General features: G+C 36.3%; 1 protein-coding gene across 1 annotated transcript in view; it reads left to right on the top strand.

Moving 5' to 3' along the window:
• Positions 1 to 3,639: 3,639 nt before the first annotated feature.
• Positions 3,640 to 14,216, top strand: part of LOC132427859 (serine/threonine-protein kinase VRK3-like) — a 36,133-nt gene continuing 25,556 nt past the window's right edge. Inside the window, exon 1 of the mRNA XM_060015403.2 lies at positions 3,640 to 4,120. Coding sequence (XP_059871386.2) covers positions 3,640 to 4,120 — 481 coding nt within the window. The remainder of the gene's footprint in view (positions 4,121 to 14,216) is intronic.

Genomic DNA, 14,216 nt, shown 5'->3' with positions numbered 1-14,216 from the left:
TTAATACACTGGAATCCTGATTTATATAGTTTACTATCTTATGGTTGAATCTCCCTGAATCTTTCAATTTCAGTATATTGGCAAAATAGCATTTTTGGATCTGCCTTGTTGAGATCGGGTAAATATCATTTCACTCAGGCTCCTGAAATCTGAATTCCTCCAATTTAAACCTCTGAACTCGCTGCCCCACATATCTTTAAAATTTCAAAAATGGCTACTTTGTTGGTTTATAATGAGTATTAAATGGGATTGTGTACAAAAACAAGGCTGGCCCCGTGCATCTTAGATATAGCTTATGTAACTTTTCTTTCTGAACTTGAGAACTCATCCAACAGCCACTTTAACATTGTGGCACTCTGGTACAGCTACTACCACCTAGCTAAAGCTAGGTGATATACCAGTCTGTTATAGCTTGGATAGAATATGCTTTCTCTTGATTATAAAATAAAAGCCATATTTAATTCAGACACAAGAAAGCTATAAAAAGGGGAATTAAAATCACTCAAAACCAGTACTGTTCCAGTAAACATTTAACAACTGGCTCTTTGGGGGAAAAAAATTTATGTGTTGATATATAAGTTTTATAAATTTTGGTGATATATAAATAATAATAAAATACACAATACTCTTTATTGTAAATTCTATACCACCCATTAATTTTTCAGAATGCTTTCATGGATTTTTGTTGAACTCTTTTTTCTGTAGAAAATCTATGGTTGTAATCCAACCATAATTCAACACATGGAATTATATCCTAATCATCTAATCCTTTTTGCAAAAAAATGTTTTGTCATTAAATCTTATTTAGAATCTGCTGTTAGACTATTTCTTACCTTATACAAATTACACTTATTAAAGTGAAACATCTTTAAGCTTCAGCACTAGACATGGCACACTTTGATCTGAATGATTACTATTTTCTTCATTAGTTTCTTAAGTCTAGGCAAACAACAAAATATAGAATCAAGTCCTGGTTTGTAGCATTAACTGATTTCAAGCTACCAAAAGGCATCACTGAATGCAGAGTAAGGGACATGCAGAGTATGGCACAACAGCTTGCCATTCTATAGTATTTCCAACAAATAAATAGAGTAGACATAAATAATCTCAAGAGCAAAGGTAATAATTTACCTTGAATACATTTTGTTTTCTCTGAAGTACATCCTTAAGTGATTTTTTCCCCCCTGGATTATATGAGCAGTAAATCCTCTGAGTCTTAGCATATTAAAACTTCCATTATTTTGCCCTAATAAAAGTTTAGTTGGGTATAAGAATCTAGGTTCAAAATCATGCCCACCCATAAATTTAAGGTTATCATTCCATTGAATTCTTACCATATCCCTTCATTTTCCTCTCGTCACTGAAAAGTCTAATATTAGCAGTTTTTGCTCTTTCATCAGGAGCTGTTTTTAGTCATTGAACAAATTAGGATTTTTTTAAAACTTGATTTATTAAATTTTTTGTCATGAGAATGTGTAGTGTGTTTCATTTTTATCTGAGTGTGTATAAGATGTGCTTCCTTATTTTCTCTTGGCACTCAAGACTATTTTTTAATTTTTAGAAAATTATCTTCAATTATGTTTTTGATTGTTTTCATCTCTTTATCCTCTTCTTCTGATATTTCTATTAAACAAGTTTCAGAGCTACTGGATCTATCCTCTTAGATGAACTATTAGTCATACTTTTCCTCTTTTTGTATTTTTGCTGTTTTGGGATATAGCTTTCATGTTATTTTTACTTTTGAGGGGGCTTGGGACCAATCTATAAAATGGATGAATAGACAGGGTATGATGGAGAGGCCTTAGTCCCTAATATTCTCAAAGACTATAATTCTAAGTGTTACTTATACATCTAAATTTCTTCAGTTTTCTGTGGATTTCTTTTTATCCTAGAAATACTGTTAATTGCAGGTACTCAATCCATACTCTTAGATTGCTCCTTTATTGCAATATTATTCTTCCTAATATTGCACATAGCAGCCTATTATTATTACTCAGTGCAATATTTTCTCAATCATATATTTCTGAGAATATCAATTCAATGATTTTAAAGTGATATTTGAATAAAAACTTCACTTCTGCATCAGTTATTTTATTTCCCATCTTAATTTTATCATTTATGTTTTGTGTTTCCTTGATTTGGTAGGACAAGGCTATACATTCCTATATATAAATGATGGATCAGGTATGGGGTCCTCTGCAGTTGTGTTTATATATTTACCCAAGTAGCTCATGAGTGGCTTTGCTCTGCTCACTCTGTGGGCACAATGATGTATGCTCTTTGGTCAGCACAAATAAAGTAGACTTCAGAAAAAAGAAAATTTCCAGAAAGAGAGATGATATACTGATAAAAGTCAGTTCAACAAGAAGACATAGCAATCATAAATATGAATTCACTAAACATCACAACTGCAAAATATGTGAAATAAAACAAACAGAACTGAAAGGAGAAATACACAAATACACAATAATTGTTAGGGACTTCAACACAGCTTACTCAACAATTGAGTGAGCAACTAGACAGAAAATCAACAAGGATATAGAAAAACTCAAAACTTCACCAACCAACAGGACCTAATCAACATTTACAGAACACTCCACCCAACAACAGCAGAATGCATATTTTTTCCAGTGCCCATGAAACATACACCAAGATAGACCACATCTTGGGCCACAAAACAAACCTCAAAACATTTAAAGAATTGAAATCATGCAGAGTGTGTTCTTAGACCACAATGGAATTAAACAAAAAATCATTAGCAGAAAGATAACAGGAAAATCTCCAAACACTTAGAGACTAAACAACATACTTGTAAACAATCCATAAATCAAAGAGGAATTCTCAAGAGAAATCAAAAATACCTTAAACTGAATGAAATGAAAATTAAAATAAAACATATCTACTGGGCTTCCCTGGTGGCGCACTGGTTGAGAGTCCTCCTGCCAATGCAGCAGACATGGGTTTGTGCCCCGGTCCGGGAAGATCCCACATGCTGCAGAGTGGCTAGGCCCGTGAGCCACGGTCGCTGAGCCTGCATGTCCGGAGCCTTTGCTCCGCAACGGGAGAGGCCACAACACTGAGAGACCCACGTACCGCAAAAACCAAACCAAACCAAACGAAAAACATATCTACTTATATGAGAAACAGTTAAGCAGTAAGTTATAGCACTGAATACATATGTTAGAAAAGAGGAAAATCTCTTTCAGAAAATTGAAGAGGAGCGAACACTTGACAATTCATATTATGAAACAAGTTAAGTATTACCCTGATAACCAAACTAGATAAAGAGAGTGCAAGAAATAAGGTGTTGCGGGGGGGGGGACTATGGACCAATATCTACCGTGAATATAGACACAAAAATTGCTTTAAAAATATACAGTTCAGTAATATATAAAAATAATTATATACCATATATTATTCATATTATTTCTCCATATTATTTCTTAGAATTTCACATAAATCTATAACTTAAAAGTTTAATTTTAAAAAATAAGGTGTTAGTCCTCCCGCGAGGGAGAGGATGCGTGCACAGCGCCTTCCACCCAAGCGGAAGTTTTCGCAGGGAAACTGAGAAGGACACAGTTAAGTTGGAGTTTCCAGCCCAGTGAGTCTGAGGGTCCGACTGTGACCCAATAAAGCATGATCTCCTGTCAAGACTGTGGCAAAAGTGTTGAAGCAACTTTCAAATTCTGCCCCTACTGCGGGAAACCTTTGCCTACAGAGGAGCACGAGGGGTCCCAGACCTTTGTCAAGCCGTCTATGTCATCCTCCCAAGGCTCAAGGAGAAGGAGGAACACCAGTTCTGAAATATCTCCCAAGAAAGTGAAATGGCCCAGCTGTGCTTCCTCTCCCCCATCATCCCTTCTCTCAGAAGGTGACAGTTCTGAATCTGAAGATACCTTGAGTACCTGTGAGAAACCCAAAGGGTGCTGGAGCAGATCCCCAACCTCCCGGAGCAGCCCTTGGACACCCAGGCAGAGCTCTCAGACACTGAAGTGGAGCCGGGTGACCACCTTGCTCAAGGCTTTGCCAGTGGGGACGGTGCTGATAGACAAGAGTGGGTGGTACTGGAAGCTGAGATGCCTCCAGAGCAGGGATGGCCAGGGCATTCTCTATGAAGGTACACTCTGTCCACAGGTGGGCAGGTGCTGGGCTGGGCTGGGCTGAGTCAGGCCATCTTGGAGCCAAGGCAAAGGGGAGGGAACCACTTTCTGAGAATGGAGATGGAGCCATATCCCAGCTGCAGACCTGCCTCAAGGCAGCTTTCTCTTAGAGCTGGACTGCAAACCTATGCACCTACAGCGGCTGGGAAGGTAGAGTAAATGAGTGCAGGAGGCTGGGAGTCAGGCTATTGGGAGTGGTGGGGACTGTGGCCAACCAGAGCACATGTGCCCTAGATAAAGAGGACACTTCTCCACTGCCACCTACTGTTGTCACGTGGGAGTGCAGGCCCAGTGTGGCCGGAAGATAAGGACAGTGGTCACTGTTCTGTCTGTCCTGCAGAAATAGGATGGACCCTTCCTCCAAATTTGGTTTGAATGTTGAGACCGATGAAGATATGAAAGGTTTACTGCTTGCATAATTGAGATCTCTGGTGGGGGGAGAAGCTCTGTGAGAACAAGGAGGAGCACCTAGCCCCGGTTTTTACTGTGGTTAAGGGGCAGGGCTGGGGTGAGGGTTCTGCCTGGGCCAGGGCCTCATGTGGTTTGAATCTCTGCCATCACCAAAAGAGGGAGCTCCAGGCTTTCTTATCAGTGGGACGGGAAGAAGCAGGGCTGGGCTTAAAAGTTAAACAAAACAATAGTTAAACAAAAAATGCAGCAAGACAACTTGTTACAATGAAGGAAAAAATAACTGCACTGGAAATGTTAGTATTAATCAACCTAGCATTAACTGAGTGCTTACTTCAGGCCAGGCCTTGTTCTAAGCACTTTATGTGGTTTTATGAGGTGTTTTGCATTTTTAAAAATTGAGATAAAATTCATATAACATAAGATTCACCATTTTAAAGGCTACATTTCAGTGGGTTTTAGTAGATTCACGATGGTGCGCATCCGTCACCACCATCTAGTTCCAGAGTATTTCTGTCACCCCAAAAGGAAACCCTGTACCTTTACCAGTTACTCTCATCCTCCTCCCCGCCCCCCAGCCCCTGGCAATCACTAATCTACTTTATGTCTCTATGGAATTACCTATTCTGGACATGTCAGATAAACGGAGTGATGCTCTCTGAAAAAAAATAAGGTGTTCACCTGCATATTAAGTACTTATAACTACATGTTTAGATTTAGTGAAAAGTTTACTTTCTTATTAATTTTTATTACTTTAATTTTCTGTCTAATTATGCATTAGCTTTAGATTCAGTGAGAAAAAATTATGCTTTTAGCAAAAAGCAGAAAAAAATATAAGAATAATATAAATATAGAAAAAAACACAGAAATCATAAAAAATGCTTTATGAATAAATTATAAATTTCAGATGGTACTAGATAAGGTAGTGTTTATACAGATGTTTAAAAAGACACAGATGCAAGATAAATATAATCAATAAGATTTTCTTCACGGGCCTAAAGTAATTTTTTAAAGTGAAGACCATGCTTAAAATATATGCAGAAATAATTTTCCTTCAAAAAAGGGAAACAGGAGCATCTCTTAATTTTCTTTGTAAGTTAAACATTTTGACTTAATTGGAAAATAATTTAGGAGATCTAACAGGGAAATGAATAGCTGATTATCATATGAATTTGAAAAAAGAGGAGTTACGTGGAAAAGCTCTGTAGCTCTAAAAACAATGGGAAAACTAAGCCTTTTGGGTCTACTTGAGAAGACACAACCTTTACAGTAAAAAAAAAAAAAAGAGCAAATGTACAGATTGCATTATTGAGTAGCAGAGGCTGATATTAAATAAGGCAAATGAGGAATCCCAATAACACCCACATTATAGTTATAAATAAGCCCATGCAATGGAAATTTCCAATTCCAACGTAAGATTTGGTAGAGATGAATAACTGAGGAGTAGTGGAAAGAAGGTTTCTAATGTAAGCATGATGCAGTATCCTTTGACATTCCCCTTTTGAACATGCTGTTTAAGCCAGAGATGTTCAGTTCCACTTGAAGGAAACCCAATTCAACATAGTTGAATCTAAGCACGGGATGGATTGGAAGGATATAGGATATCTCTGAGAATTAAATGAAGATCTGCAGGAACAGGGCATCTCAGAGCCTTGTAGACTGGAATCAAGGACCTGATCCTCTAAGACTCATTCTGCTTTGCATGATTTTCTGGGATATTCTCACATGGCAAAAGACTTGGTCCCTGGAAGTTCTTGGAAATACTTTTAGTACTTGATGCCCAGGAGAGAAGAGAGAATTATTCCTGCTAGTTTCACTTAGAAAAATCTCACAGGAAGACCCTACTTGCCCCAATTTGCATCATATAACTATTCCTATATTAACATTTGGCCAGATTGATAAGTACTGTGATTGACCCCACCTACATCATATACCTAACCTGTAAGAAAGGAGAATGTTCTGCGAAGATGAAAATAATATGCACTACAGGGACAATGTTAAAAAGCAGAACCATTGGAAAGTGCCCTTAAAATATCCTGACAAGAAAGTAAATGAGAAAATAGGCAGAAAGTCTTTCTTTCTTCCTTTATTTCTTGATTTATTTTTGCCACACTTTTCCCCCCACTTACCTAAGTAAGTAGTCCTATTTTCTTTTTATAAAAGACTGGTATTGGGAACTTAATTTAACTGGCTCAAATGTGTTAGTTGGGGAAGATTGCAATAGACTCTTTACTCTTAATTACTGTAGCAATTATAGAAGCTAATTATATTTTTTTAATGTTGAAAGCCAATATCACTCACTAGATAACATAGTCTTTGGTTATTAGTTGTGAAAAAAATTAAACCACCACTAAATAAGTAAATTATTCTTTGAAACTCTTGGTTAAATGATGGATATGTGTTTATTTTTCTTTTAGTATCACTAATCACTCACTACAAATATAAAAATATTTGCATTATTCAATGTACTTGAAAATAACTTATCAATTGTTTTCTATTTTATATACTGTCACCATCTTTTTCCATAGATGTTATGGAAAAAACCCAAAGAAACTCTTTGGCCAACCCAATATATACAGTGTAGAGATTATTAATCAGACTGTGATTTGGTGCTAATTTACGTGAAGCCGATGGATATGCTACTGGAAGAAAAACGAGAACCATCCTGACATTTTAATATATAGCTCCAATACCACATACATGCATATATTTACTTCCTTACCATACCATGCTTACATTATAGGTCACAAAGCCTTCCAAATTGTGGAATACAATTAAATAAAGAACACAGAAACCAATGTCATAAGATTGGTCATAGAAATGGAAGTTGGGATGTCTTTTGGAAGCTCCCAGATCTTTCAGAAGTGTTTTATTTGCAAAACTTTTTAACTGTAAAAAATACTGTTCATTGTTTCTTTTTTTTCCAAGGATCACCTTATTTATTCACTGTATTTCTTTAAATTTAAAGAATTTAAGTTTGGTAAACATTTAATATTTTGTTATTGGCAATAAACTTCAGGGAAAAAACCTTTATATCCCTTGTTATAGGCTACTGTGATTTTGGTCTTAGTATATGGAAACTTATTTTCACCCCTTTTAAAAGGTGTTAAAAATAAATTCTCCAGTCAGAAAAAAATAACCTTATGGGTGAATGAATTAAACTATCCTCTCTACCTAGCAGGCACCATAAATAATCTGTTAAGAGTTTTGAGGACTTTATTCCCATATACCTTATATTATCTACCACACAGTCAATTCATTACATCACCCCAGGTTCTAAAAGACATGAAAACTTCAAGGTCTGTGTCAATGCCAATTCTACAAGAGATTCAGCAAAAGTTATTTAGTGCAGGCATGTACTAAGAGCTAGCAGCTGTTCTTCACTACATTCAATATACTAATGCATTATTTTGAGATGGAAAATGTGTCTTCTGTTTTTGAAAACTTAAAGACTGTGGTTCAAAATGTAAAAAAGAAAAAGTCATAGAAGTATTATTTAAAAAGACAGTAGGAGGGAAAAAATAAACAAACGTGTGGCAAAATAAAATACCTACCAAAATCTTTTCTGCATAATTATATGTAATTCATATAAGCTAAGAAAACTAAAGTACAATTAAGTATTATTTTAAAAAATGATTCATTGAGGGCCTTGGCAGTACTTGTTTTTAGAACAAATAGTGCAATAACAATCTAAAAAGCAGGTAGAGATAGGTTTTGAAAAGTCAAAACAAAAATTCATCCACAAAAAAATGTAAAGATGTATATATATATAAACAGAAATCTTTTCATACTTTCAAATACCTGTGTCCTTTTAATAGAAAGTTGTGTTGTTTTGCATGTACTTTTAAAATTTCCCTGAGGGGGCTTCCCTGGTGGCGCAGTCGTTGGGAGTCCGCCTGCCGATGCAGAGGACCCGGGTTCGTGTCCCGGTCTGGAAGGATCCCACATGCCGCGGAGCGGTGAGCCATGGCCGCTGAGCCTGCGCGTCCGGAGCCTGTGCTCCGCGACGGGAGAGGCCGCAGCGGTGAGAGGCCCGCGTACCGCAAAAAAAAAAAAAAAAAAAGAAATAAAATTTCCCTGACCTTCACATAGTATCCTCTTAATAGCCCTATGAGGTTATTAGATAGAATAGTCATTATCACACCCACTTTTTATTTTTACTTGTTTGATTTTACTCTTTTCTCATTGAGGTATAACTAACATGACGTTATATTAGTTTCAGTTGTATACTGTAATGATTTGATATTTTTATATATTGCAAAATTATAGCCACAGTAAGTTCAATTAACATCTAGCATCATACATAGTTACAAATTTTTTTTCTTGTGATGAGAACTTTCAAGATCCACTCTCCTAGCTACTTTCAAATATACAATATGGTATTATTAACTGTAGTGACCATGCTGTACATTATATCCCCAAGACATTCATTTTATCAATATAACAAAAAATTGGACCCTTTCACCCATTTTGCCCATGCCCCAGTACTCCCCACCTCAGGCAACCACCAATCAGTCTCCGTATTGATGAGCTCAGCTTTTGTTGTTGTTGTTGTTTTTAAGATCCCACATATAAGTGAGATCATACAGCATTTGTCTTTTCTGTCTGACTTATTGCACTTAGCATAATGCTCTCAAGGTCCATTCATGTCACAAATGGCAAGATTTCATTCCTTTTTATGGCTAAATAATATTCCATATATATATACATATATAATATAAAACATCTTAAAAATTTATTCATTCATCAATGGGTATTTAGGTTGTTTCCATGTCATGGCTATTGTAAATAGTACTGCAATGAATATGGGGGTGTGCATGTACCTCTTCAAGTTAGTGTTTTTGTTTTCTTCGGATAAATACCCAGGAGTGGAATTGCTGGATCATATGGTAGTTTTAATTTTTTTAGGAACCTTCATACTGTTTTCCATATTGGCTGCACTCATTTATATCCCTACCAACAGTACACAAGGGTTCCATTTTCTCCATATCTTTGCCAACACTTGTTATTTCTTGTCTTTTTTTATGACAGCCATTCTGACAGGTGTGAGGTGATATCTTTTTGTGATTTTGATTTGCTTTTCTCTGTTGATTAGTGATGTTAAGCATCTTTTCATGTGTCTGTTAGCCATCTGTATATCTTTTTTTATTTTTTAATTAATTTATTTATTTTCGGCTGCATTGGGTCTTCGTCGCTGCGCATGGGATTTCTCTAGTTGCGACGAGCAGGGGCTACTCTTCATTGCGGTGCACGGGCTTCTCATTGTGGTGGTTTCTCTTGTTGAGGAGCAAAGGCTCTAAGTATGTGGGCTTCAGTAGTTGTAGCACGTGGGCTCGTAGTTGTGGCTTGCGGGCTCTAGAGCACAGGCTCAGTAGTTGTGGCACACGAGCCTAGTTGCTCCACAGCATGTGGGATCTTCCCAGACCGGGGCACAAACCTGTGTCCCCTGTATTGGGAGGTGGATTCTTAATCACTGTGCCACCAGGGAAGACCCATCTGTATGTCTTAATTGGAAAAATGTCTATTTAAATCTTCTGCCCATTTAAAAATTGGATTGTTTGTTTTCTTGCTATTGAGTTGTATGAGCTCTTGATATATTTTGGATATTAACCCCTTATCAGATAGATGATTTGCAAATATTTTCTCCCATTCAGTAGATTGCTTTTCCATTTTGTTGATGATTTCCTTTGCTGTGCAGGAGCTTCTTAGTTTGATATAGTCCCATTGGTTATTTTTATTTTTGTTGCCTTTGCTTTTGGTGTCAGTACACATTTTAAATGAAAGAAAACTAAGAAATTTGTCACCGAAAGACTGAGCCTAGATCCAAGATTTTTTTTTATTATTGAAGTATTGCTGATTTATAATATTACGTTAGTTTCAAGTGCACAGCATAGTGATTCAGTAGTTTTTTTCAGATTATATTCCATTATATGTTATTATAAGATATTAAATATAAGTCTCTGTGCTATATAGTAAATCCTTGTTGATTATCTATTTTATATATAGTAGTTTGTATCTGTTAATCCCATATTCCTAATTTGTCCCTGCCCCCCTCCCTTTTCCCTTTGGTAACCACAAGTTTGTTTTCTATGTCTTTTAGTCTGTTTCTATTTTGTGTATAGATTCATTTGTATTATTTTTTAGGTTATTATTTATAAGTGATATCATGTAGTATTTGTCTTTTTCTGTGTGGCTTATTTCAGTAAGCAAAATATTGTCTAAGTCCATCCATGTTGCTGCAAATGGCAGTATTTCATTCTTTTTATGACTGAGTAATACTTCATTTTACATATATATATACACATATATATAATGAAGTATATAATGTGTACATATATATGCCACATCTTCTTAAGCTTATTATCTATTGATGAACACTTGGATTGTTTCCATTTCTTGGCTATTGTAAATAGTGCTACTATGAACATCGGGGTGCATGTATCTTTTTGAATCCAGATCTTTTTATTCGAAATCTAATAAGTCTTACAACTCAATCTGCTCTCAACATTTTAGATAGAACAGCATAAGACTTGAATCAACCTCAGAAACCTCCTTCATTTATGAATTCATTACTTGATAATGAGTAGTATATAAATTTATAAAGCATAAGATATCATTAAAATGCTTTGAAATAATAGTTATGCCCTGGTTAATTTATTTCATGAATTTTTTGTCTTGGATATCAAGTACCATATTGCTAAAGTTCATAGTCTCATTACTTAACACCTAACTAAATCATATGCAATTAAATTGACACAAACCTCCAAAATATAGGGCACACTCAGATTCACAGATGATATGGATTCATCAAATTTCAGAATTTCTTTTTTTTTTTTTTTTTTTTGCGATACACGGGCCTCTCACTGTTGTGGCCCCTCCTGTTGCAGAGCACAGGCCTGGATGCGCAGGCCCAGCGGCCATGGCTCATGGGCCCAGCCTCTCCGCGGCACGTGGGATCCTCCCAGACCGGGGCACGAACCCCTGTCCCCTGCATCGGCAGGCGGACTCTCAACCACTGTGCCACCAGGCAAGCACCAGAATTTCTTTAAAATATTGATTTCATGCCAATATGCTAAAAATCTTTTCTAAGTCAATATCAATAATTTTTTTTCATATATTAGTGATTCCAAGATAGAACTTTCAGTTACATTCACACATATCAACCTAAATATGTGCTAAAATAAGGACAGTTTATAAAAGGTGTTTACACCCAACAATGGTATTTGCTCAATTCCAAACAGTTTTATTGGCATTGAAAAAAAATGTGTATCAGTTCTTGCTTTGTTTATAAGAAAGCTTACTTAAAAAAAAAAAAAGTTGATTTAATACTAACCAGTTGAAGTTTTGATATTTGTTTTTATATTCCCCCAAGATCCGAACATTGTATTTCATTTACAAGAGGGATGGGGGGGGTGGGGGCTTCCCTGGTGGCACAGTGGTTGAGAGTCCGCCTGCCGATGCAGGGGACATGGGTTCGTGCCCCGGTCCAGGAAGATCGCACATGCTGCGGAGCGGTTGGGCCCGTGAACCGTGGCCGCTGAGCCTGCCCGTCTGGAGCCTGTGCTCTGCAACAGGAGAGGCCACAACAGTGAGAGGCCCACATACTTAACATAGAAAGATGATTTTTAAAAATAAATTGAAAAGAGCAAGTTAAAAATATAATTTCATTTTTATGAAAAAGTGCCAAATGAGTATATTAATGAAAGTTTCGAAAATTATAAAATGCTTTCAGTTGACCACTTCTAAGCAGTAGGATTATGAGTGCATTTTTCTTTTAAAGAGAAATAAATAAGACAAAATCATTGTTCTTAAATCTTTTTGCGGTACACGGGCCTCTCACTGCTGTGGCCTCTCCCGTTGCGGAGCACAGGCTCCGGACGCGCAGGCTCAGCAGCCATGGCTCACGGGCCCAGCCGCTCCGCGGCATGTGGGATCCTCCCGGACCGGGGCACGAACCTGCGTCCCCTGCATGAGCAGGCAGACTCTCAACCACTGCGCCACGAGGGAAGCCCTTAAATCTTTTTTTAAAACAAAATCATGTCCATAGAGACATAGGTAAGACTGTGAAGATTTATTACAGTTTACAGGTTAACCTTGGGAAAAACTCCTAAAAAATTCTACTTCGAACAGGTAACATCTGACATGCCCTAGCCCAACTAATTAAAAGTACTCTTGCAATAATTAAGCTTAATTCAACCCAGACTTTAGATTATCCACTTGGAAACATGAACTGGGAATTGATTATGTATAATATATGTAACATATTCTGTATATAATTACATATGACATATAATAAATATCAATATATACAAGTCATATTATTTATTTATATATACAATATATATGTATATATACATATATATGTATATATATGTATATTTGTGTATGTGTGTATATTTACCCAAAATGTCAATAAATAGTGACATTTAAATCTGTGTATTAAAAAAATACTTTAAGTCAGAAGTTAAATTATTTCCTCATTTGTAATTTCAAACACTCCTGCCTGTCCTATGTAGAAGTAAGTAAACTTATTTTTGGTTCATTGATTTCCCTCAAAGTGAAACGACTACTGTTGTTTCATGGCACAGAGAAACAAGGTAACTCAGGGGAAATTCCATGTAATCAGTTAGTAAGTAGCACTTATTCTGAATTAGATCCTAGGGGATTAAGTAGTGACCAATCAAGTAAGTTTTGCTGTACTCAAATTGTCCAGGATTGATTTGTTCTAATTCAGCACATTATGTAAATATCAACACCTCCTCAAACAAAAATTCTTTATTATGTATAGTGCAAAATCATTGCCAACCCTCAAAAAACCAACAGTAAGTGACCTCCCCAGAAATGACTGCTGACAAGATTACCACACTCTGCAAGACAGACTTGAGGGTTTCTCATTTTCATTAGTGGCCTCAGTTACCCCATGAACAAATGAAAGCAAGGGCAACAGGGTAAAAAAGGAATATTCTTTCTCCATTAATACTTTCAATATATAGTCATGAACAGAATGTTGGTAGAAATATGAACATTAAAGGTACTTCTGGTAAGGGCTCAGAAAGAAATGAAGAAAAGAGTCATTGGAAACTGAAGGAAAGGTGAACCTTTGTATATAATAACAGACAACATTATTGAATTTTGTATTATAGTTGCATCAAAGGAAGCACAACTAGTAAGTGATGAACCTTGATATCTAGCTGAGGAGAATTTTAAAGAAAGTATTGAGGGTGTGACCTGGATTCTTGTTGCTAATAATAAAATATGAGAAAAACAATATAAATTGAGAAATGAAATGTTAAGCAAAAAGGAACCAGCATTTGATAATATGAAAAATTCTCAGCCTATCTAATTACACAATACACTAAAATTACATATGCTGTTAGGAAAGTGTGCTCTTGAGAGAAGGCTAAGTGAGTAGCTGGACAAGCATTAAGTAAAGAGATTAGGTATGTTGTTCATAGATCCACTCAACCATCTCAACAGAAGCCAGGAATAGGAATGGAATAATCCAAGAAAGATCTGTGGAGGACCTTTTTTTCTAATAGTGTGAGTTCTCATGACATACACAGGAGACCCACAAGGTTTTAGGGAATGTTATATCAGTAGAAATACTGCCAGCTTGTACTGAAAGAGACAGAGACAAACAAAATG

Source organism: Delphinus delphis, chromosome 7 (genome assembly GCF_949987515.2).
Source record: "Delphinus delphis chromosome 7, mDelDel1.2, whole genome shotgun sequence".
Lineage (NCBI taxonomy): Eukaryota > Metazoa > Chordata > Mammalia > Artiodactyla > Delphinidae > Delphinus > Delphinus delphis.
The sequence above is the reverse complement of the archived record's forward strand: the minus strand, read 5'-3'. Positions and strand labels throughout refer to the sequence as shown.